Raw genomic sequence first — 24,284 nt, 5'->3', positions numbered from 1 at the left:
CAGATGCTCGGCAAAAAAAAGATTCGACGTCTGGAATTCCAAATGATCTCTCAGATGAGCTTGTTTTTATTTTACAGCATATATTATTGTGAGCACTCTTCCACTCCTCTGCTGAACTCTTCAGGCTTCACTGAGCAGAAGGGTGTGTGGGGAAATCACGCTGTACTTCAAGAAGACATTCACATCACGTTGGGTTAGGTGGAAACAGTAAACTTGATTTATTGAAAAAATCTATTACATTTATTCCTTTATTACACAGGTTTAAAATATTTAAAAATACCTCTTATGGGCATTACACTGAAATTTTATGACATGTTTATTGGACTTTGAAGAAATGTACAATGTGTCATTTGACAGTATATTTTTAAAAAAGGGCCTTATGCACTAAACTTTTTTTTCCATAGGTTTTATTTTTCTTATCAACATTTGTTCAAGTCATATATATTATTAAAGGGTGGGGGAAATAAAATTACACAAAAAGAAGGTCTGCAAATACAAGAAGTAATTTTATTGCAATATACCATAGCTAAGTGGTCAGGGGAAAATTGGAAGAGTTTGGAACTTCAGTACAATTACAACACTTTGTAGTATTCAACAGAGGAATTTAAGAAAAAGCAAAGAAATGAAATAAAAAAAGCTCCCTTGAGGAGAATTCATAACAGAATCACATGACCTAGACATCATCACATGTGTTTGTAACTCTATATGGCTTTTTTTATTGCAGAGATGAATGTGCAACGGTTTTGAGATTCCCACTTGTTCAATTGGAATCTGAATTCTGATCTATAATACATATGTGATTGCACTGCCTTGCTGTTTTTCTATGTGATTTCCTTGGATAGCACCTTTTATTCCGAACTGGAAAAAAACAAGGATACGTTTACACCGGCTCTCACGGAATGAAAAGCACCGCAACCTGTTGCAATGTCACAGCTTCTTGTTTATTCCCCTAGCACTGCGGATGACTCACCTCCCTTTGCTCAAATCTTGCTTTCCTTTGCTTAGGAGGGGAAAGGACATCATATATAGGCTTCTATTCACAGTAAATGTGATGTCATTTCCTTTACCATGATACACCCCCTTGGTTGAAGCACACTGCAATACCCCAGGCCAAATAATAACCTGCAATATATATTTTCCAGCAGTGACCCAAATGAGAAAACAGTTGGGGAAAACCAATCTATCTGCAGGTTGCAATCTGAATTGCCCAATGCTACGTGAAAAGCCTTCCTGCCAGCCATGTGGGAAGACAAAGGAAATTTGCACATTCTCCTCTCTCTCTTTTGCTCTCTGAGCTGTTTTGTAGGCAATTACAGCTGAGGCAGCAAACAAGACAGACAACTGGGCAGTTTCATCTTCACTTCAGTACATTGAACAAATACATAAATTAGCACCACAAAAATTCAGCGACTGAGTACAATCTGGCATAATTACCACCATATAGTGTATGGATATTCTTAAAAAAAAACAACAAACCAAGTAAGCACATTTAATACTTTCTACATGGGCAATATAAGCTACCATAATACACTTAAAGAAAAGAAGCAGCTCTTCTACATAACGAATATGAGGGTAGCATGCATTTATATCAAAGACTGTAGCAAACGTTTGCAGTCTGTGTTGAAAGTGGCTAAAGCAAAGAATGCTGGGAGATTGGTCAATGGCAGGGGATCACCAGTGTTGTATTAGTTAGTAAAATAGATAGCACCACAAAGAGAAATGTAAAAATAAAAAGCACCTTTTTTTTTTTAAATTTTATTTTTAAGGGGGGGAGAGGGAAAGCGGATTTCCCTGCCATGTGCAATCTGCCATTTGGAATGGAATTAAAACAAGAAAGAAAAAAAAATCAAAGCGAGTGTACAAAAAGGCAAAGAACCAGACGGGGCTCTGATTTTCCAAATCAGGGGTTTACAAACCGGGCTGTTAGAAAGTGGCACAAAATATATATTTAATTTTGCATCAAAACTTTCCATCCAAGTTGTGTGATTTTTTTTTAAAATGTTCTTGAAATTCATTTGTGTGTGTGGGTGTTGACTGATCGCTGCTACTTTGGGCCCTGATCCTGCTAACACTTATGAACACGCTTAGCTTTAAGCCGAGTAGTTTCGCTGGTTACTGACACGCTTAAGAATGTGCTGTGAGTGTTGGCAAGATCCTTGACTTGGACACAAACAATGGAAATAACCTTAACTGCCTCCCTTTCTAGGTTTATTGTTTGTGTGGGGTGCTGGTGAGAAAGGTTGTTCTTTTACTGCAGACAGGGTCACATGCATGTTTTGAAGCCAGCAACATTTAACATTTAAAATAATATACAATATTTACTTACAAACATACAAAAATATAAGCACCTTTAATACATGGTAAGGAGATGCACAGAGTGACTTTACACTATCAAATTCACTGATCTGGGTTGTTAATTTTTGTGAAAATAATTAAACGGAGAAAATAAACATTCTGCAAATGACCATTTAAGTCTAATTTATGGGCTTGATCCAAAGCCCACTGAAATCAACAAAAAGATTCTTCTTGACTTCAGTGGGGACTGGATCAGGCCCAGAATTCTCACATAATTTCGAGGTCAAGTTGAATACATAGTTTCAAGTTTTTTTCTTTAAAAAAGATCCACAAGCACTTGCTGTAGTTTCATGGCAAGAAAGTCTTTGATCTGTTCTAAGTTCTGTACATTCGAATGGAAGAAGTTGAGTCCATCGGTGGCCGTGAAAAGGAGCATGCAGAAAAATGTACTGTAGCCCTTGACATGTTTGGAAGGTTGTTTTGCCACATGTGGTCTGTTTAGGTCATGTGATTCTGAGCCTGTTGTGGGAATGGTTTTCTCTCTCTTTGATTTGGATTTGGTAGGTGTGGGTGCAGTGGCACAGTTGAACTCAGGCAAAACAAGAAACAAAACCAAAAAAAAAAAACCTTAACCCATCACTGTCCAGTTTCAGAACGTGCATGTGACAACATTTTTTTTAAAAAATGGCGCAATGAGGTTACGAGGTTGCTCATTTGGAGACTAGTTTTCAGGTGGCTCTTAGCCCATGAAGCAAGCTGGTCCCACCTCGAATCCAAATTTCTGTGACGGTTCTCCGAAGTCATTGAACATGATGTCAACGATAGGTACTTGCTCTACTTTGGGTGTGTTGATCTCCAGGATAGTCTTTTGATAGCCTTTCTTTGCCTAATAAGAGAGAAGGGGGGGATTAAAAAAAGAACTCAGATGAGCTAATAGTATCATTAATACTAAAGTAAACCCAAACGTACGAATGAGCCTCATGGTAATCATAAGCTATACTGAGTGGCTTACCAGGCAAATGGAGATGATTGTACCAAATTCAGCCCAGATCTAAACAAGTGGAATTTCACTGAGTAAATGCAACTGTACCTGCTTGTAGTAGGAATGAACTGGGCCCAGTGTCTGAATGCAATACATTAATACAATTGCTCTGCTGCGTGCATTCGTGCCTCCAATGGAAACAAATATCATGTCAGTAAATATCTAAGTGTGCGTTTGTACCAACCTACCAACAAATACAATATTTTAACTATTGTGCCAGATGATGACATGTCAGGGCTAATTGTGCATATTATTGTCATATATATTATACGACTGACATGCCATGAAATAATGTAAAAATAAAAATATAAACAAAAAAAGCCATAAAACTCAAATTGTAATTCTGAACTCTGAAATTTCAAAATGAATTTTTTTTAAACACATTTTTTCCCCAGAATTTTTGGTTTATGGGAAATTTCAAAACTATTTGGGATTTGTTTCACAATGGAATGAGAATAAATCTCAAAGTTAGAAAATTTCACACAAACTGGGAATTCCAAGTTTTGACTAGCTCTAGTTAGGATCTCTCTACTGCAGCCCAGAAGGAGCCGTGAAGGTTGCTTCATCCAGCACTGGAAAAGCGTAGAGGTTAAAATAGGAAGTGAGAAGGAATGGTTAACATAGGGGCAAACTTGGAATTTGGATGATACATAAAGTGGGGGAAGGTGAAAAACAAAGTAGCGAACATTGAGTCAGAGGCCAAGATTTTCAGAAGTGACTAATGATTCTGTGCCTCAATTTTTGGGAGGTCCCACTAAGGAAACCTTAAAGAAAGTGTTGAGCACCCTTGTTGGTCAACCCAAAATGAAGGCACCCAGTTTCAAAAATCTTGGCCAGACTGTATGGATTCTTCGCAGTTGTGCTGTGGATTATTTTTACAGACGTTAAACCAAGCACATTAGAAAAGGAAAAAGTGTCAGGCTATTCACCAGCTACAAGACTTATTAATATAATGACCCCTACCCTTAACATACATACCCACTGTCCATGACACACACAATTGTATGGGATGATTCATTACCATTCAACAAAAATGGGGAGAGGTTACTGTAACCAGACAGGTCTCTGGAGAAACATAAGCAGCTGCTGAGTACATGCAGAGATGTTAACCCAGTCTTCAGCACGTACCAGGGCTGGGACAGGAGACTAGTAAAATGGTTGTGGCTGACGTATTGTTGTTTTACCTCCCTGAGGAGGCTCATGGGTTGTTGAGCAAATGTGTGCAATTTAATTTAAATGTATTAGTTTGACTATTATCCAAGCGCTACACAAAAGACCACATTTAAAGTTTGATGGAATTTGCAAGGTGATGTTGTCTTTTTATCATGCCTGCTGGCCATACAGTTATTTCCAAAATATAAATAATTATTAGGGGAGCAGAAGTGCACCCACGGGCATACAAAACTGCACTAACAAATGAATTTATGGAGGGGCTTTTTTTTGCTCTACCGTACCCTCTGATTTGTGTGTCTCGGAAGGACAGGCTATATCACAGCAACCAAAAAAAGGGCTATAAGACCAGTGAAAACACATTCAAGTAATGGCTCAAACATTAGCACTGGAATTCCTTTGGTGTTCGCTGGAACAGAATGAATCATGGCAGGAGTGTGCATTTGAACAACTTCCACAGGAACTCTGCAGCAATGCTACATTGGGTAGATGGCCATTATCATTCCAATGCTATGACCCAATCCCTGATGGCCTAACTCTGGCAAAAACTGTATTTAAGAACTTGGGAGCTTTGCCTTAGTAAACCTGTGGCCTGTTTCTGCAAGGAACGGAGTGCCCTCAACTCCCATTGATATCAATGTGCGTTGAGGGTGCCCAGCGCTGTGCAGGATGAAATTCACCCTGTGCAGAAGATGACCACAAGTTCATGCACCATTTAAAGCCTCACAGGTGCGTAGACTGTGTCCTGGCTCCCTGCACCCGTAGATACCCAGGGATTGGCTGCCTCTGACACGAGTGGCTGAATAGCAGCCACAGCCCTTCCTTGGGTTCCGACTGATGGATTTGGAAATGGTGGATGTTGCAGAGGAGGAGTGACATTCCCAAGCCCGGGTCATGAAAACTAAGCAAATTCACCCAATCCAGACCAACAGGCTACGTCTACATGGCAGACACGACATGTGCAGCTCCATGCCACAGTGAAAGGATCTAGCAGGGGGAAGGCCATGGGGAAAAGCTCTGAGAGCTCCCTGCTGCCGGAGACTTTCACACCGGTGGGTGAGGGAAGGCTCTGGCAGGAAGGAGGCAGCAGGACACCACACTACTGAAAACTGCGGCGTGGATCCGATGTAGGAGACGTTGCTTGGGCACGTAGAGAGCTGTGTAGGGTCAGTACTCTGGGGGGCAGGGGTCAGGCGTGTAGGCCACACTCCTCTATTTACCTAAGCTCTGTCTCACGGTCTACGCTCCTAGTTATACCTGTGCTAGTTGGGCGTGCAGTGGCCGTACCCTTCATGCCTCCGTAAGTGTAGACATACGTTTAGAATGGGGGGCGGGGTAAGGTGACCAGATGTCCTGTTTTATAGGGACAGTCCCGATTCTGGGGCTTTTTCTTATATAGGCACCTATGAATCCCCCCACCCCCTGGATAATTTTTACACTTGCTGTCTGGTCACCCTAGGCAGGGGCCATGTCCGCCGGATCTGCCTGGAGCCTAGCACATCTCTGGGCAGGGTACAAGTAATAAATAACATGTTATAATAATCTTTGCTGTAGGTGCAGCCTGGGAAACTGAAAAGAAATAATGGGGCCAGATGCCAGGTTGGAGTAAATTGGCATAGTCTCATTGAAGTCGGTGAAGCCTGGTGATTTACACCGGCTCAGGATCCGGCCCATTCTGGTTTGAATAGTTTCTCTTTTTTGCACTATTTTCAAGTATGGTAGCATAGCACATTTTAATCGGACCTTTGAAGACTCATCTCCTGAGGGGCATTGTGGTCTAATGGATAGGCCACAGGACTGGGACTCAGAAGACTCAGGTTCTATTCCTGACTCTGCAACTGTCTTGCTTTATGACCTTGGGCAAGTCACTTTACCTCTCTGTGCCCATTTCCCTTTCCACAATGTCTATTTAGACTGTAAACTCTTTGGGCCGGCGAGAGTCTCTTACTGTCTGTGTAGTGGCTAGCACAATAAATCCCCAATCTCATTCAGAGTCTCCAGGTGCTACTGCAGTGGTAACGATAGCCACCAGTCACAATCCCTTGTGTTCTTGCTGTTTATTCGGCCTCATATTCTGTGACATCCAAACTGATTGCTCTAATAACAGGTTATGTTACAGTTTCTGGTAACAAACAACAACAGAGGCAAATAAACTCTTAAGAGGGCTGTTTTCCTGCAAATATCCGTAGCTACAAAAAGAACAAGGGAAGAAAAATGTAGAAAATGTTGGACACCTGAGCAAAATAATTTCTAACTGTAATGTTTTTTTATCAAGCATATCGGCTTTTAAATCTGGGATGCGTGATCTTCCAGCTTCCCTGAGATTTAGTACGGAAAGGTGACATGGGGGGTGACTTTTCTAAGGCACATCATATTGTCAAGAGATATGAAGTACTTGAGAATAAACGTCCCCACGTGGCTTCTGAGTGTTTTCAGCTATGGGATGAGCACTCTTCATCTCTCTGCAGCAGCATTAAGAGAATTAGTGACTCTAATTGAATTTTCCCTCAGTGCTTCTATAGCAAAAACACTCCAGCTTTCGAACAGAGTTCGACTTAATCTCTTAAATTCTATTAAGGGTTCGCTCCCTGAGACGTCTCAATATTTTCCTTTTTTCTTTTAGTCCTGTGGATTTTGATCATCCCAGTTGCAGAAGAAGGAGAGGTTTTGCATATTTCCAAGTTTTAAGAAACTGGGTCCTAGCATGAACTGAATTGGCAAACATTACACCAATTTTTCAGACAAGTAGCTACAATTTTCAGAGAGGTTCAGTGCCCAAAACTAGATTCCAGATTTTCAGAAAAGCTCAGCTCCCAGTTAGTTAAAAACATGTAGTATGGTTAGCACCTTTGAAAATCTGGCCCTTACTTAGCTACCAAAGGTAGAGCTGAGCATTTTTAAAAATTTGGCCTGAATTATGGGTAGTGAAACTTAAAAATCTGGCCCTGAACTCTTGAAAATCAGACCCTTAGACTCTAAGATGAGCCTGCAAAATATGTGCAAGCACAAATCCCACAACTACCTGCACAAATGGCAAAATGGCATATCTACATCTGGGTGAACCACAACTCAATTTATTGGCACCAATACTTTCTTACATACAAACGCGGGCAAGGTGCGTGCTATTTTTGTGGGCAAAATGTAGGCACCTGTATTTACAATTCTTGTCTTAGGTGGAAGTTTTGCCTCCATAATCTCTCTTTAAGGTACTTCAATGGTCCCTACTGAAATAGTTTTGGAACACCTCACAATCCTCTATTTACCTACAGGGTAGGGCTGTGGTATTATCCTCATTTTACAGATGGGATACGGACATCCAGAGAAACTTGCTGCTGGTCACACGGGGAGCCCATGACAGAGCAGGGAACTGAACCTAAGTCTTATATGTCTCAGGCTCGTGCCCCAACCACTAGAACCATCCTTCCTACGGGATCAGGCCTTGTGTAGGATTGCCCTATAACAGGGGAAAGGCTGCAAGCATTGAGCAAACTGAACCCTCACTTCCTAGCTCCTTTGTCAGTTTCAAGAATGAAGGCATGCAGGAGAGGTGCCCGGTAACACAGTCCTTTTAAATCCGGAGGCTGATCAAATATTACCAGGCTTGCATGCTTCAGATGTCAAAATCCATCGCAACACCACGCCCCACTCTGGGAAGTTGGGTCTGGGAGCAAGCAGTGGAAAAACCAAACTCCTGCCTTTAACGCTTTGCCTTTCAGGATAGATTGACAGAGCTCACTCCTCTGTGGAATCATTCCATTGCGTAACTATAAAATAAACTGCTTCCAAAATACTTAAAGAAGACTTGAAAGACTCCTGTTTGGTAGGTATGTAATTATTGTCCCCTTTACAGATGGGTAAACTGAGCCATTGAGAGATTAAGGTAAAAATGTTCAGAAGTGGCCACTCGTTTTAAGCACTTTGCTTTTAGGTGCTCAACAAGAAACACTGAGAACTCAGCATAGGTGCTGAGAACTCCCTATCCTAACTGAAGAGAGTGGGAACTAACTTCTCAGCACCTCTAAAACATCAGGCCCCAAGACTTCCAAGTTGGGAACCCAAAAACGGAAGCACCCAAAATCAGGGGACACTTGAAAATTTTTGAAGTGACTTCCCCCAAAATCCTACACTAAGTAAGTGCAGAGCAAGGGAAGAAAGAGCCCTGAGTCTTGACTGACACCCCCCCAGCTCTAGTTACTAAGCCGGACTGACTCTGCTTTGGGTGTAGCAGCTCCTCCTGTGCCTGACTCTGTCAGCATGTGTACTTACTGCACAACCGTCTAGGACAGCCCTTATGTAAGGGTTGTTGTCGTAGGACATCTCCTCGTCGTTGGAGCCCAGGAAGCGGATGGCTTTGTCGTAGCTGCCCGTGGTGGCATCTTGCCATGCTACAGACTGGTAGCAATTATAGGTGATGTTCTGGTTTGCAGAGGCGCTCAAGAGCCTCAGGAAAGTCATTTGCACCACTCCGATGGGATTGCCGTCCGAATCCACATAGGAAAGCTGAGAGAAATGGAAAACAAAGAAGGGGAAATACTAGGCAGTGACGTGAAACACACATCTGGGAAGCTCAAGTAGCCGATGCAGAATTATGGACTCGAAAATGCTCCGTGGGAGAGTTAATCTCTTCATGGAAAATGGGTACCTGTAGTTAGCATGCCACCATCTCTGTCATCTCTACCCATTCTTATCAGCATCCTGTCAATGGACATTTGCACTCCACTGCAGCTCCCAGCACAGGCAGACGTGTTACAGACGAGACAGTCTCTTTGCCTGGGTGGTTAGGACTTCATTTCTCTCTCTCACACACACACACACACACACACACACACACACACCCCCGTTACTGACCAATTAAAAGGTAAAATTATAGGCTCCTGTTATGTTATGACTTTCTATTACAGGACCGTCTCCACGGTTTTGCTGCCATTGCTTGGATGCCAGCCATCCCTGCTGCTCTGAAGGGAACGTTCTTTCTCCAGCTGATTCTGGGCCATCTGTGAATAAAAAAATCTAAGGGAAAAGTGGGGCATACAGTCAAGGGGAGATAAGTCTCCAGGACTTCTGTCCTGTTGGAAAAACATGGAAAGAATGGGGGGGGGCTCAGTGCTGAGTAAGCTCTGGTCCCACGGAAGTCATGGGTCATATTATCCTTGACTTCAATGAGAGCAGAGCTAGGCCAGCACTGAGGGCTTCAGAAAACCCTACCCTCCATCTGCTGAAAGAGTTTGCCAAAGGTAACACTGTCAATGGAGCACCTTTAGCTTTGTCTGTAGTTTGGCACGTGAGATCCTGGAGGACATCTTTTGATGTATGGGCTGAGGTATTTTGCCATTCATTTCTACCAGGAGTTGGTGTCCCCCCATCAAATACTTTTGAAACTGATTTGCAACGTGTCACAGAGACATAATATTCCTGGCGAAAGGAGCCACAGTCCTGTTCATGGCTAAGTATGTGTTCTCTTGCTCTGCATGTGCTGGTTTACGGTATGTATGCAGAGGTTCTGCAGGCGGGTCCTTCCAAAGCCTCTGACAAAACAGCGTTCAAGGCCCTGTGGTCTGCTAAATTTGAGGGTAGGAAGATTTTAAAATATTCAGCTTTAACCTCTTGTTTACCCTAATGCTGGAACTTCTTCCACCAAGCTAGCAGCACCAGGCCTGGAGACTTGGGAGGGCGGTTTGGCATTTGAGTAAATGATAAATCCACTGTACATTTCAGCAGGGACTCACAAGACTGAGCTTTTCAACAGACTCCTCGTTTTCATGGCTGAGACACCTTTACACTTCCAGGGGTGCTGAGACTCCCAGAGGATGGCACTGAAACACCAGCAGCTGCCAAGTTGAATGCACCCAGAAACCTGGTTATTTGCTATTATTCCCAGCAGCATTTGTGCAAGAAAAGCATCAGAATCTGAAAGAGGCACAATCAGTAGCACTGATGAGGAACAAGAACGAGGAATGGGCAGGAATATGGGGGTATTGGGAGATGACAGCAGATAGAGGATCCCTGAGGGTGGTAAGATTGGACAAGGTAAGTGGGCAGAAGGGGGAGAAGGGAGAAACAGAGGTTATTTGGGGTGGAGGGAGAGAGAGAGAGGGAGATATAAAGTGACACTAGCAAGATGCAGAGGGCCTAGAGAAGAGACAGGCAAAGCCACTGAACTATGGTGGGGAACCACACCCAGTCAAGGAGCCTATCGGTTTGCAATTTTTAAAAGCTTTTACTGCACGCCATGAAATCTATGGCAATGCACTTACTCTTTCCCATCCCATGTAAAGGTATGAAAATCACCTTCTCTCCCCTTATGGTGTTTTATATATCTTCTGCAATACACAACTATGTGAAATCCTCTACTGCTCCTTACAACTCAGACCCTTTGATGAACCTGAAAGCAATACTGCTCTGGAAGGCTTTTCATCTGCAGCTGGGACCTCATTCTGTAGGCTATCAAAGGCCAGGTAAGCGAATGCATAATATACCCATTCCAATGTGGTTTTAAACTAATTACACAGAGACAGCATCTGCTGTCATGGCCAAGCCAAGAGAGCTGACGCTTATAAATGTGATCTATAGACAGTTGCTTCCTTTTGAAATAATCTGGAGAAAAATTCAGACATGCAAACGGTGCAGTGTTCCTTGCGGTGTCATCAAACTTCAAGGTATGGTACACACTGCAAACAGTAGGAGAGATTCACAGCCAGACAATAAAATCAGCAGAAATGGGTAATAATAATACATAATAATAACAATAATAATAATAATATACACGTATTTATACCAACCGGTTCTCGTGTCAGGATCCCATTGCGCATCTCCTCCTGAGTGTTAAACATGACTGAACAGGAGAAAGCCATGCATGCCAGACGAGAAAATATGAGTGAGCCACCAGGATATAGAAGGAAATGAACACACGTGCTAACTGCCCAGCACCTGTTCAGGGGCCCACAGAGCTACTGATATGCATCGCCCAATTCCACCAGGTCTCTGGTTTTTTAGCTGTTTGACCTTGGCATCCAATATCCCTTTGAAGTGGGCAGAGATGTGGTTCTTTAGATGCTGGGTTAGGATCCAATCCCGAAGCCCTTCAACTGGAGCCAATGGGGTAAGTTATGTGCAAGAGAATTGCTCATGGGAGCGTGGTTTTGAAGAATCAATCCCTTCCTTATTTATGCATTACAATAACAATTCATGATGGATGCCATATGGCAATAAATGATTATAGGCTTGGATAGGTATAAAGCATAATTAGCTCTAATGGGAGTCACACACACATGCAAGGGCTGGAGTGCGCACTCCAGAAGAAAAGATCTGTAATACTTTTACTTTTTAAACTATATCCATCACTGAGAAGTGGTGGGAATTAATGCGGTCATCTGTCTGTATTTCACTGATATTAACCAGTGGGTAAGAGATAATGAGATGGAAACATCACACCAGATGATTTTTCTGTTTATGATGTTAATGTCCTTTCAGATCTGTGGGGTTCTACAAACTGTCCCAAAAGAAAGGCCAACATTTTTAAAAGTCGGCTCTTCAATTCCTGTTCAGCCACCGAAATAAGTGGCCTGAGATTTCAGCCATTCTGAGAACCCACAGCTTCCATTCACAGCCCCTGGGGAGTCTTTCCATTGCTTTCGACAACCTTTGGCTCAAGCCCCCAGTGCCCAGTGTGTCTGGGATGTGCAGAAAGGCACTCAATCCATGGGGCTCTAGCCATGGACTTTAACAAAAGCAGGACTGGACCTTTAAAGAGACCCATCAAACTCATTTACATTTTTGACCTAAGTCGGGATTTCAATTTCCAGTCGAAGTGCACTAACTCCCTCCACTTACCAGTACCAGCATTCTGTTCCATTCATTTTACTGACATCGGCTGTGTTCTTAAAACCAGAGCCTTGTTTTTATGGGTCACATGTTTAACACTGGGGTATTCCATTGACAAATATCTTCTAGGTGCTGGGGGCTCTTTTCAAAAGAAAATGGAGCACAGGTACATAGCAAGAAAACGGCAACAGAGAGAGATGAAACAAAGGGCTCCAAATAGCTTTGAAGTTCCTAGCCAAAAGAAACAAACCCCCAAACCGAAATTTTACACTGGCTATTCAGCCCTTAAAGTGAGTGGCTAATGTTGAATAGACTAAAAAAAATAAATAAATAAAAAAATCAGAACAGATACAGATATTAATGAGTGAAGTATTTTGAAGTTAAGTCATGAGAAATTGCCCCTCTCCCTCCCCTCCGAGATGTTTAAGAGGCTGAAGTGCTGGTTTTACGCCCCTCTGCGATACATTCAGAATATAACCCCGCTGTTTGTGGCGTGCGCTGCAGGAACAGCTATGGAAGCCGTTGCTCTCTCATGGACAGAATCAGAGTGTGCAGCACTTAGTGACAAAGAATGTGGCTTGAGAAAAGAAGGCAGTGTCTTTGTTTATTGGTTGGTTTTTAAGGTGGAAGTTTGATCTGTACTGCAGCAAAACTCTGCAGAGGAAGTTCCAGGAGGCCCACACAGCCTAAGCCGGCTGGCTGTGTGTGTGAGGAAGGAAGGAGATGCTGGGTATGTACAGTGGGTCAGTTCCTCCCCTAGTGCAAAGCGGTGTAGCTCTAATTCAGGGGTTCTCAAACTGGGGGTTGGGACCCCTCAGGGGGTCGCGAGATGATTACATGGGAGGGGTCGCGAACTGTCAGCCTCCACTCCAAACCCCGCGTCACCTCCAACATTTATAATAGCATTAAATATTTTTAATTTATAATGGGCGGGGGTGTCACACTCAGAGGCTTGCTGTGTGAAAGGCGTCACCAGGACAAAAGTTTGAGAACCACTGCTCTAATTACTCTGGTGATGCTGAGGATCTGGCCCTGTGTGTCTTCTTTTCTTCCCAAATCCCACTGATTTCCACAGAGCTCATAACTTGCTTGTTCAGACCTGAGATTCGTTGAGGAGCTTTCTGTTCTTTGAAGGGCCCTGTTCATGCTAATCATTCCACAATGAGACCTACAAACATAGTTTATGGACCCTTGGATACTGTTCTGTATTTCCATAAAATGCGGTCACTCTACAGTAGATTTCATCTTTCCAAGACAGGCAGCTACATCTCAGCTCCCAACACCCCTGGGGCACATATTGTAGATCAGTGGTTCTCAAGGAAATTTCAAGTGGTCTGCCAGAGAGCAGGGCCAGCGCTGGACTTGCTGGGCCCCAGGGCAGAAAGCCGAAGTCCGAGCCCTCCCCCACCCCAGGCGGGGCTGAAGCTGTAGCCTGAGCAACAAAGCTTCAAGGGGCCCCCTGTGCTGTGGTTGCCCTGCTTGCTACCCCCTAATGCCGGCCCTGGCTTTTAAGCTCCTGGATATGCAGAAAAAATAGTTGCAGCACAGGCAGGCTGAGGAATTTTTATAGCATGTTGGGGGCCTCAGGAAGAAAAAAGGTCGAGAACCCCTGTTGTAGATGTTTGTTCGTCAACTATCTGTGCTTTCCTTCTTTCCTCCCTTCCTTGGTTTCTCTGTTGTAGAATGTAGGTATCATGAATTATTTAACTGACAGAGATTCTTCTTCCCTTGATAACTTTAACAGTGTCTCTAGGCCAAGTTCTAGTTCACACAGAACTTAGAGAATATGTGCAGGGTTTGAAATCCTTCTTCTTCAGTGGGTTTTCTCCATTTCTCCAAGACTAATGGAGGTGGTGTGGAAGGGGGATACTTCTGCTAGGAGAGTGTATTGAAGACAGACTCATGATGCCCTGGACTCAGCAACAATATCGAGACATGAAACTGAAGGATCTAACCCCAGTGGGTTGGCTTATTGCTCTATTATGTGCCTGCTTTATGTGCCCTTAGAGTTGGTTGAAATACAGAAAATAATTCACAGACATTTTTTCACTGGAAAAACTTCCTTGTAAAAAAAAAAAATAAAAAAATTCTGTCCAAGTCTCGTATTCTTGTAGACCCGATCACTGTGGTATGTAAGTGTTGATCTAGGCTATAGTTAGTAGGCTTTGGTAGCACAGTGGTGACTGGTTGTGATTCAGAAGAGTGGCCAGTTCCAGCTGCTAGATTTGGCTATCGCACTAAAGGAGCTACCAGCTCCTGTCAGAGGCTCTGATCCAGCAAGGTCCTTAAGCGAATGCCTAGTGTTAAGCACAGGAGTAATCTCATTGGCTGTTCACATACTGGGCATGCGCTTGCAGCCTTGCTGAATTGAGGCCTGCACCCCATTACCTTCCCCGAAGAGGGTCATATAAATGTGCCTCCAATATATTTTAGTCAGCGTTCCACCTTAATTTTTTTTTTTTAAAGGTGTCCTAGGATGGTTATTAGTCCAACATGCAGAGTGCAAACAGTTTGGCCATAACCAAAGCGAACGTGGCTGACGTGCTCAGATTCAGACTGTAGGGCCAAGGTTAGCCACTTACCAAGGAACCCCGCTTGTACTGACTATACCATGTGGAAGGCTGCTCTTTGGGCCAACGAGCCATTTTGCTCTGTAAAATATGAGACGGATTAAAGACCAACAGAAAGTGGTAGGGTGCCTCTTACCAGTTTACCGCGCTTGAATTCACTGAACCAGGAGCCCGGGGTTTCCTTTGGCCAAGAAGTAATTCTAGCCTAAATTGTGGGCGGGAAAGTGGAAGAAAGAAACAAAGAAAGAAAGAAAAGGTTACATTCAATTGCACATCCTGAGTCTGTCTCACTGAAACTGTCCAACTTTGTTTAACACATAGTTTCTTAAACTTTATACACTGGTAATAAAAACAGTCCGCTGAGCCCTAGGGTCCTGACAGCTTCTAAATTAGGACATTCCACCACTGCACAGAGGTATAAACTGCCTTGGTACCACCTTTCATTGCTAAGAGGTTAATGATCTGTAACCTCTAGATATCTGCTGATGGAAAATTGGCATCACATTTTGCAGACGGATGGCAAAAAAAAAAAGAGAGAGAGAGAAAAGTATTAGTGGTAAATGATCCATTTATCTACATGGGGATTGGTGGGGGGCAAGGATGGAAAAGCAGCACTGAGAATGGAGAAGGCTGATGTCAGTCCAATGTCAAATCCAGATGTGCTGGAGCAAGGAGAGGCTAGGCTAGGCAAATTAATAAAACACCCGCATCTGCTTTGTGTGTTTGAGCACCAGTAACATACTGTCAATGGAATGTGTAGTCCTTGGCAGGCAATGAACCAGAATACATGGTGGAGTCCCAACTGAACAGTCTGTAATGAACCAGATTGTGACCTTGATAAGGAGAGGAGTTGCCAAACCATCCTTCCCGGAGGACCCTTTACAGCTGTGAATTTGAATATTCTCTTTTCAGTCAGAACAAGGGATGTGTTTAATGGGGGAGGAGGTAGGGATAGAGTTTAGTTAATATCCCCTCATTATTCCACCAGCTTCCTCACTGTTCCTTTCACTCTCTCCAAGAACAATGACTGAATTAGATGTAGGTGCCTTGGGATTATTCTTTCCGTCACTGGAGGAGAACCATAACATCAAACGGTACATTTTTGCCATGCTGCGGATGCACTGAGATGGGATACATTTTTCAGTCCATGCAGCGGCCCATAACAAAATATCCACAAATACCTATGCAAGTAATTAATGTTAATGAGGTAGGTAGTCTCATTATTGCATATGGAATATAATAGGCTGGATTCTCCTCTCACTTATGCCAGTGTATGTGATAGAAGAATCAATCCCACTGGGAATACTGCAATAGCTTGCAAAGTCAACACTGTAAGGATTTTAATACTCAGATTTTGATAGTTTAATAATCAATGACTGGAGGAGAACAACGTTGGTCTAACACCAAAGAGAAGAAATGTATCTTCTGTTTAAACAATCCCCAAAAGAACCCCTGGGAAATTCTGCACTGCACATCACTTGTTCCATTCTGACGTATATTTCTAGGGATTGAAATTATCTCAGCAAGTGAACAGCTTATATCAGGGTGCAGAGGAGCAATGAATCTCTCTTGTCTATACCCTAACCTAGCATGTGAAGACCTTCTTGATGGTACTGAGAGGATCCTTGACAGCCACCTTGGAAGACATCACATTTACCTAGTGGAGAAACTAAATTTAAGAGTAGGTCTTTACACTTGACGATCAGCCCCATAATATAAAGCGGATGGATATGGGGCAGTGAGGAGTACCTTACTGCAACTGAAAGACACTTAGAGAACTTGGCATGGTCAACTGGATGCAACTGGCTGAGTTATTACTGGGGGGATCCTTGGAAGCATGAGGATGGGAGAGCATATCATTGCCCATTAACTAAACCGATTCACACCTGGTCTGCGTACCAACTGAATGCCATGAACTCTCCTGATCCTAGCCATGGTAGTTTGGAACACCCAAGTACATGAGTAACAGGAGAAATTACAGCAGAACAACATTTCTCCACTATGTCAGAAGACTCGGTCAAAGTAGAAGAGGAACCAGCAGTGCTGAGGGACAAAACCATCAGAGTAGCAGTCACTGCTGAATTGGGGATAAAAAGAGTATATTAAATAAACCTCATGGTGAACTACGGTGGAGACAATGATGGAGAAGTGTGCCTTTGTAAAGCAATGCAAAAAAAGGAAGGTATCGGCTTTCATCATACTTCAGAGACCATCAAAACCTTGCCCTAAAACAGCATAAAAATTGCTTACTCATTCAGTGAAATGCACTCAGTAAACATAATCCAAAACCAATCTTGAATCTGACATTAACAAATACATTGGATCTTTAATTTTTACTTTCCATTGTTGAGTTTATCTGATCAAGGTGACTGGCTATGAATATGCACAATAGGAAACACTCCATTACCAGCTTCAGAGAAAAACTATACAGTTTGTGGGAACTTACTCCTTCAGATTTCTTATCAGGGAAGATACAGGTCTCTCCACCAGCTGTGAAGTTACAGTAAACTTTGAAAGAGTCCCTTGAACATCCTTGATTAGGATCAACCCAGTATTCACCTGGAAGTTGGAGGAAAAGGGATTAGCCTATATGAAGTTAAGGATGTATCAGAACTTCCAGAACTTCCTCAGGATTGAACCAACCATTTCCATCCCTGGGATAAGATTACATTACTTGTATGTGAACAGCCAACACATATTTCTCCTTATATAGTAATACAGACCTGGATATAACAAGGCTTCACAACCAACATGCAAAGTGCAGTATGTGGAACAGTGCATAAATTCAGAACTGGAACACTACTACGGTGATCCTACTGCAGCCTTATCCGCACCGGGGAAATTTCCAAATAAATGCTTCATTAATTCCAACACCTATTAGTGGCTGTTGGAACAGGTGGCAGCCATAGTGTAGACAAGGCTTCCGTGGCCAGACCCACAATCTGGCCCTCAGTATATATCTATACAATACTTCATGCTTGACATGTTGGATTTATAGTAGAGCTGGTTGGATATTTTGTGTCAAAGCTGCGTTTCAGTGGAAAAACTGGGTTTTTGACCAAACAACATTTTTCATGAAAAGTGTGTCTACTTCCTGTGGAAATTTTCAGTGTTTCATTGAAAAAATGGAAGGCCTGAAACACACCCCCGTTTTTGACTTTTGGCCAAAAACTGAAGTATTTTGATTCAAAATGGCACTGTGATGCCTCATGGAGTTGCCGTTAGAATACTTTCTGCTCCCATTTTCCTCTACGGGCTAGGCTCTCTGGCCAACTACACCTCCCAGGGTGCAACTGGGTGAGGGGCTCTTGTGACAAGCCCCTACCCTTCACCTCATGTTTGCAGGAAAATACAAATTCTATGTTCCTACCAGCACTAAGTTGTACTAATGGGGTTGTGCAGATTTATGAACTCTGCTGGGCTTTCTTTCTTCCCCCAGCCCTGTTCACAGCCCCAAGCACCTACCATCTGGGAAGTCAGGGTGGCAAAGCTGCAAGTCCTTGCAAGTACGAGCTGGGTTGTGCTGAGTGCCCAAAGGATGCTTCATTTGCTCAATTTCCAGTTTCAAAGAATTCAAGGAGCCAAAGATCTCCTCCATGCCATCTGCATAATCCATGTAGTTGTCGGTGTTTCCCTCATCAACCAGTTGGCTTGCATCAATGTTTCGCCTGGTCCTCTTGGAGGACTGGATCGGCAGGGGCTGGATCACTTCCCCAGGAGGACCCTTGGTGTGAGGAAAGAACTTGAAACGTTAGCTTCATGGGGGAAACGTGAAAGAAACAGAAGAGACAGCCACAGGAACGAACATGCTGCCCTAGTGACAGGAAGATTCACCGCCACAGGACACGCGCACACAGGAGGTCTCAAAGGTCCATTATGGTACTAATGGAAATCCTCAGTCACCAGTGAATTTTACAGGGCTCAAGCATTCAACCTGTGTAGTAGGAGAGAGTCTGCACAAGGCAAACAGACTGCTGGGAAAGTCTTTTGGTGCTAAAAATATCCACCCTGGTTGGAAAGTCTTTCAAGAAAGATGCTCCACCTTCAGCCTGTGGGTTGATCCTTTCCACGCACACCTCTTTCTTTTTTTTGTTCAGCCTTTCCGCCTCATCTCCCTCTCTGGTATTTCTAAGGCACCTATCTCCTCAGTATGGACACACTGCATGCTGCCTCTTTACAAGAACTGAGATTCTCAGGGGTATGTCACACACTAACTCTAGCTCTCACTTCTCCATAGGCTTCACCACAATGGGTTATACTTACAGGAGGTCCTGGTGGGCCTGGATGGCCGGATTCACCCTTTGGACCCGTTGGGCCCTGAGTGCAAAAAACAGAAACAAGTGTGAGTGGCTCACTCAGTAAATACCAGCTGTCACAAATTCTCCATGCATGTCATTCTTTCTTTAAATTCCTTTCTGCTCTCTTCCTCAGCCTCCAGCTACCCCAAGCACACATGGTTCTAACTAGGGCTTGTCAAAATATTTTTTGTGGGGGGATGAAAAATAGATTTTTAACCAAAATGATTATTTTTGCAGAACATTTTCATTTTGGCAGAAATTTTCTGATATTTTGCTGAAAAAACAGAAGTTGAAAAACTTTTACTGAAAAAGTTTTTGGCAAAATGTCCACATTTTGGTTAGGATTTATTTAAAAATTTTGGCACCCCTCCCCAAACATGAACATTTTAAACCAAAAAGGTTTTCAGAAATTGAAACAGAAATTTTAGGTTTTTGTTTGTGTAATGAATAAACTGAATTTTGTGTATAAAACATACCGATAAACACATTTTTTTAAATTTCCCCATTAAAAGTAACTCGCATTTTTCAACAAGCGATAGTTCTAACTTCATAGAGGAGGAATCGGTGACATTAAACTAGTTTAACTGGGTGTTTTCCACCCATTTCTTCACTCTGTGTCACACCTACCACTTTTCCATTTTTCCCTCCCTCTCTCACTGTCCATTTTTAAGGTCTCCATCTTTACAGCAATAGGTTTATCTCTTACTTTCCACTATTTTAATATTTCTGATCTTTTCAACAGTGATGTGGCAGAAAGTACAGTGGGCATAAAAGAAACATTTCCAATTATAACTTTTCACTTTAAACAGCCTGAAAGGACTGTATTTGCTAAAACAATCTTTAGCTAATTGCCTTGACTCTACTGATTTGTAATGGTGATAGTAGGTTATGCACCTAATAAAAATTCCTTTGCCTTTTAATTTTGTATTGTCTATACTTACTGATGACCCTTTAGCACCCTTCGGACCAGGGGGACCCTGAACGGAGGAAAGAGAAAGATATATCATTAGTATTGGGCAAAAAATGTGAAATCATTTCATAGTCATTTGAATTTTTCAATGAATTCACTTCAGCCACGTCTGTGCCCCTGGGTTTTCATTTTCTGCGGACATTTGAAGAGTTTGACTTTACTTGCTTATTAGTGAACATCAGAAATGTATTATTAATAATAACAAAGCACTTCAAAGTGCTACACAAATATTGATGAACTTAGCTGAGCAATACCCCGCGGAGGTGTGTAGCACACGATTATCCATATTTCATAGAAGCTGAGGTACAAAGCATTTACGTGCCTTGTCAATGGTCACACATTGCATCAGCGGCAGAGCCAGATTGTTTGACTCGCAGTTCTGTGCTTTTGCCGCTTGACCAAATGGCTTTTCAATTTCAACTACATACCGGTAATCCTGGTGGACCTGGAGGTCCAAGTGGACCAGAAGGACCGGTGATACCCTAAAAAGTAAAGGCAAAATAAAGTTTATTTCAATGTATTCATGTTGGTCATCATCTACGTACCATAAGCTCAGATTTCAAATTTGGGTGCTTAGTGACTGATGACTAAGTATGGAATAAAGCCATCATCCTGCAGGCTTATCCATGGAGGTGTGAGAGTCTACACACAGAGATCAATGTACCGTCCCAGGGCCTGACTCTTTAAAAGAGCCACCTCATTTCCAGGTCTCACTTTTTTCCATTAGAGATAGGCCCAAGTTGCCCACTTCCCTGACCTTTCAGAGCAGAGGGATTCAGCGTCTCTTTAGAAGGACAGGCCCAAATCCCTAAGACCAAAACCAATTTTGGATCTGGATCAGAACTTCCCTTCAATTGAATTCCCTTAAGCTGAATAACTTCCAGCTGGTGCCCATCACTAGCTTCTATAGTATGGTACATTTGTGTAGGAATGTCATTAAAGAGTTAGCAAAAGCACCCTGTGTCATGCTGAGATGATGCATCTGACCAGAGAAGGCCAACTCTACTATTAAAAAGCCACCTGATGAAAGGAAAAAGGTTTTAATCCTTTAAGGCCAGTATGAAGGCTCAGCATCGCTTCCCAGGCACATTTAAGGAAAGTCTCATGAATGACTCCAAATTGCCCCTAAAAACACCTACCTGCTCTCCTTTAGGTCCGGATGAACCCTGGGGTCCTGGGAGACCTCTGTCACCCTTTTCTCCCTGCTCACCAGGGGGCCCAATGAGGCCAATTAAACCGGGATGACCCTAGAGAAAATAAATAGCAGAGTTTAATTAAGATCAGCTGTGTCATACTCTGGAAGGTGTTGAGCGTGAGAAACTCCTCTAGGAGACCCATCTATAAAAGGAAGAAACTAAACAAGTGGAAGAAAAGTGTTTGTACCTTTTGGGAATCTGGGGATGAGCAGGCACTAGGAAAGTGTTTGTAGCTGAGCATGAAAAGCGGCCAAAAATGCCCACAACTCCTAGTGTAATGAAAAACACTAGCTTTTTGCTAAAGGAATACTGTAAATATGATAATGGAAGGGGCACTGCTGTACTCTGTACTCTGTTCTTTTCATACACTGGCATATGTGACGTTAATTTCTAGTTACTGCCTCTTTCTTTGCCTCTTACTAACTGCATGTGCTACACAGCCATGATAACTAGAGATCGCATAGGGACATAAGCAAACAGAATGGATCAGTTTAGTTTCCTGCGTAATGTATCAATGCCAGGTAACTCCCAGGAAGGTGTTAAACATTAGCCATGGATTCCAATGTGTAATGCTACACACTGAACTATGGGGAGAAATTTCTTCCTGACCCACTTACAGGGCTTCTTGGTCAATGAACCCATCTGATACTCAACATATATACCCTGAAGATTCATAACTGAGGTAGTTGTCATGATCAACACCTCTTGTATGCTTGAGGCCTGCTCTAAAGAACTGCCTAATACTATTATATCCTGATGTTATGATATCCTCAACAGTCCCACTTTCTGTTTTAGCACGTCCTGTGGTGAAAACAGTGAATTCTGGACCAATGCGGAATCTTACTGTGTACTATGCATAGAGGGATACATTTATTCCCATGCAGAGAGACTGCACAAGGCCTATGCACCACTTCAGTCTCATTTAAGACCTCAAAATAGAGTTTATATTGGACTTAAGCAGTGCAGAGACCTTGTGAAGCTTACTTCACAGGGGTGGATTTCACCCCGAAAGCTACAGAATCTGTTATAATATACACGTCATCACCATAGCATCACTATTGACATCTATTATGTACTGTCCTTAGAGTTGGGAGGGGAAAGGGGGGGGGGAAATCAATGACTTTGAAAATAAAAGTCTCTGAACATGTTTTATGTAGTAGTCTCACCTTTTCACCTTTAGGACCCGAATCTCCCTTAAGACCAGGTAAACCAGGTGGGCCCTTAAAAAAAAAATAAAAGAAGAGGAAACTCAGATAAGAATAATATACACCAAATGCAAAATTCTGTATATAAGTAACCAAACAACTGGGACTATAAAGACATACCAGTGGGCCTGGAGGACCATCGGGGCCTGGGGAACCGGGGAGCCCTTGTTCACCCTGTAAAACAATGCAATCCACTCAAATTAGGCATTTATAGTAGAGGTTGTCTAGTGGTGAAATTCTAGATCTAAGCGCCCCAAACTTTACCCCTCGATATGTGAGCTCTGTGGCTTGGGCCCATCTCTAGAAAAAAGGATTCATTCTATAACCATTATTAAATGTATATATTTTAACCTTAATTAACCTTAATTTTAACACCCAATTAGAAATGCTCCAAGAGCAGGCACATGGTCTGGGCCTGATGCAAAGGCCACTGACGTCAGGAGTCTTTCTAGCAACTTTAAGGAGCTTTGGATCCAGTCTTCTGAAATTAAAATAAACAAACAAAAAAGCAAAACACAAGGCCCAATCTTGAAGTCCTCCGTTACTCCTGACTAAGTGGCAATGAGAGTTTTGCCCAAGTGCACCAAAGAAACTAAAGTTAATAGAACTTTGGCTCCCGTGTGCCTAAGTCTCTTTTGAAAATGGGATGTAGGCGCTTTGGAAAATTTTACCCTAGAGCTTCTTCAACCTTTAATAAAAAACGAAAGCCAAACGCACACAATTACCCTTGACTTCCTTGTTCTACCATAAGTAAAATAAATACCAACCCACCCCATCCTTCCCACCCCAAAACTCAGCCAAAAGCCATGGAAAAGAACAGATATTCCATCATGCTTTAAAAGTCAGCAGACTTGGCCTCTATTGGCCCACTGGGAGGGTGGGGGAGTGAATTCTAGAGCCAGGGACCCTCTACTAAAATCACCGAGCCACCAGATATCAGGCATTCAAATCTGGAGACTGTTCGCTTCTGTGGTCCAGCTACACTGGTGCCTGGGGCGAAAGGCATCCCCTAAGAGAGATGCTTTATTGTAAGGCCTGGTCATTATTCCTGTTCAAAAGCTTGCTGGGGCTACCCTCAGTTTTTAAATACTCACCACTGGGCCAGGAATTCCTCGAAGGCCATCGGGACCAGGTTTCCCTGGAGCTCCCTGGGGACCAACAGGACCTGTCTTCCCAGGAGGTCCTTCCAGACCAGATTCACCCTGGGGGCAAGCGACAAAGGGATTCAGTTTTCAATTGCTCTTTAAATAGTCGAATTACAGTTGATCAGAGCTAGTGTGATGCATGCAACTCCCTCCCTATTTTATACCTTCCTGCCACACACCATCCTGCTCTCTACTGCACCCACTGAAAGCCAAATCCTGGAGTTGCAGTACTCCTCCATTTCCACCTGTTTACTGACTAACTTGCAGTAGTACTGCTTAGACTGTACACTCTACCATCTTTTTGTTCAGCGTTTGTACAGCACCTAACCCAACAGTGTGTGACTAGGGCTCCTGGGTGCCACCACAACGTACATCATAACTAATAACAACAATAATAATAAAGTAACTTACAATACCATTTGCAGCACTATTCTAATTTTGGCTCAACATTGTTATTGAGATAATCACTGTTTGTGAATATCATGTTTGCTTTATGATATTATAGAGTCCTTTATACACGATGCTATTTGCAAAACAGTAAATGACACTTTGGATACCAAAAACATATCCCA

At 42.8% G+C, this 24,284-nt stretch overlaps 1 protein-coding gene across 1 annotated transcript in view; it reads right to left on the bottom strand.

Annotated features, from left to right (window-relative positions):
* Nucleotides 1-423: 423 nt before the first annotated feature.
* COL5A1 (collagen type V alpha 1 chain) overlaps nucleotides 424-24,284 on the bottom strand; it is a 238,371-nt gene continuing 214,510 nt past the window's right edge. The window contains exons 55-66 of the mRNA XM_039506169.1: nucleotides 23,662-23,769; nucleotides 22,688-22,741; nucleotides 22,529-22,582; nucleotides 21,306-21,413; nucleotides 20,595-20,648; nucleotides 20,138-20,173; nucleotides 19,162-19,215; nucleotides 18,364-18,622; nucleotides 17,345-17,457; nucleotides 14,911-14,979; nucleotides 8,774-9,007; nucleotides 424-3,181 (exon numbers count right to left, since the gene is read on the bottom strand). Of these exons, the coding sequence (XP_039362103.1) occupies nucleotides 3,035-3,181; nucleotides 8,774-9,007; nucleotides 14,911-14,979; nucleotides 17,345-17,457; nucleotides 18,364-18,622; nucleotides 19,162-19,215; nucleotides 20,138-20,173; nucleotides 20,595-20,648; nucleotides 21,306-21,413; nucleotides 22,529-22,582; nucleotides 22,688-22,741; nucleotides 23,662-23,769 (1,290 nt within the window). The 3' untranslated portion in view covers nucleotides 424-3,034. The remainder of the gene's footprint in view (nucleotides 3,182-8,773; nucleotides 9,008-14,910; nucleotides 14,980-17,344; nucleotides 17,458-18,363; nucleotides 18,623-19,161; nucleotides 19,216-20,137; nucleotides 20,174-20,594; nucleotides 20,649-21,305; nucleotides 21,414-22,528; nucleotides 22,583-22,687; nucleotides 22,742-23,661; nucleotides 23,770-24,284) is intronic.

This window comes from Mauremys reevesii, linkage group 19 (genome assembly GCF_016161935.1).
Source record: "Mauremys reevesii isolate NIE-2019 linkage group 19, ASM1616193v1, whole genome shotgun sequence".
Lineage (NCBI taxonomy): Eukaryota > Metazoa > Chordata > Testudines > Geoemydidae > Mauremys > Mauremys reevesii.
The sequence above is the reverse complement of the archived record's forward strand: the minus strand, read 5'-3'. Positions and strand labels throughout refer to the sequence as shown.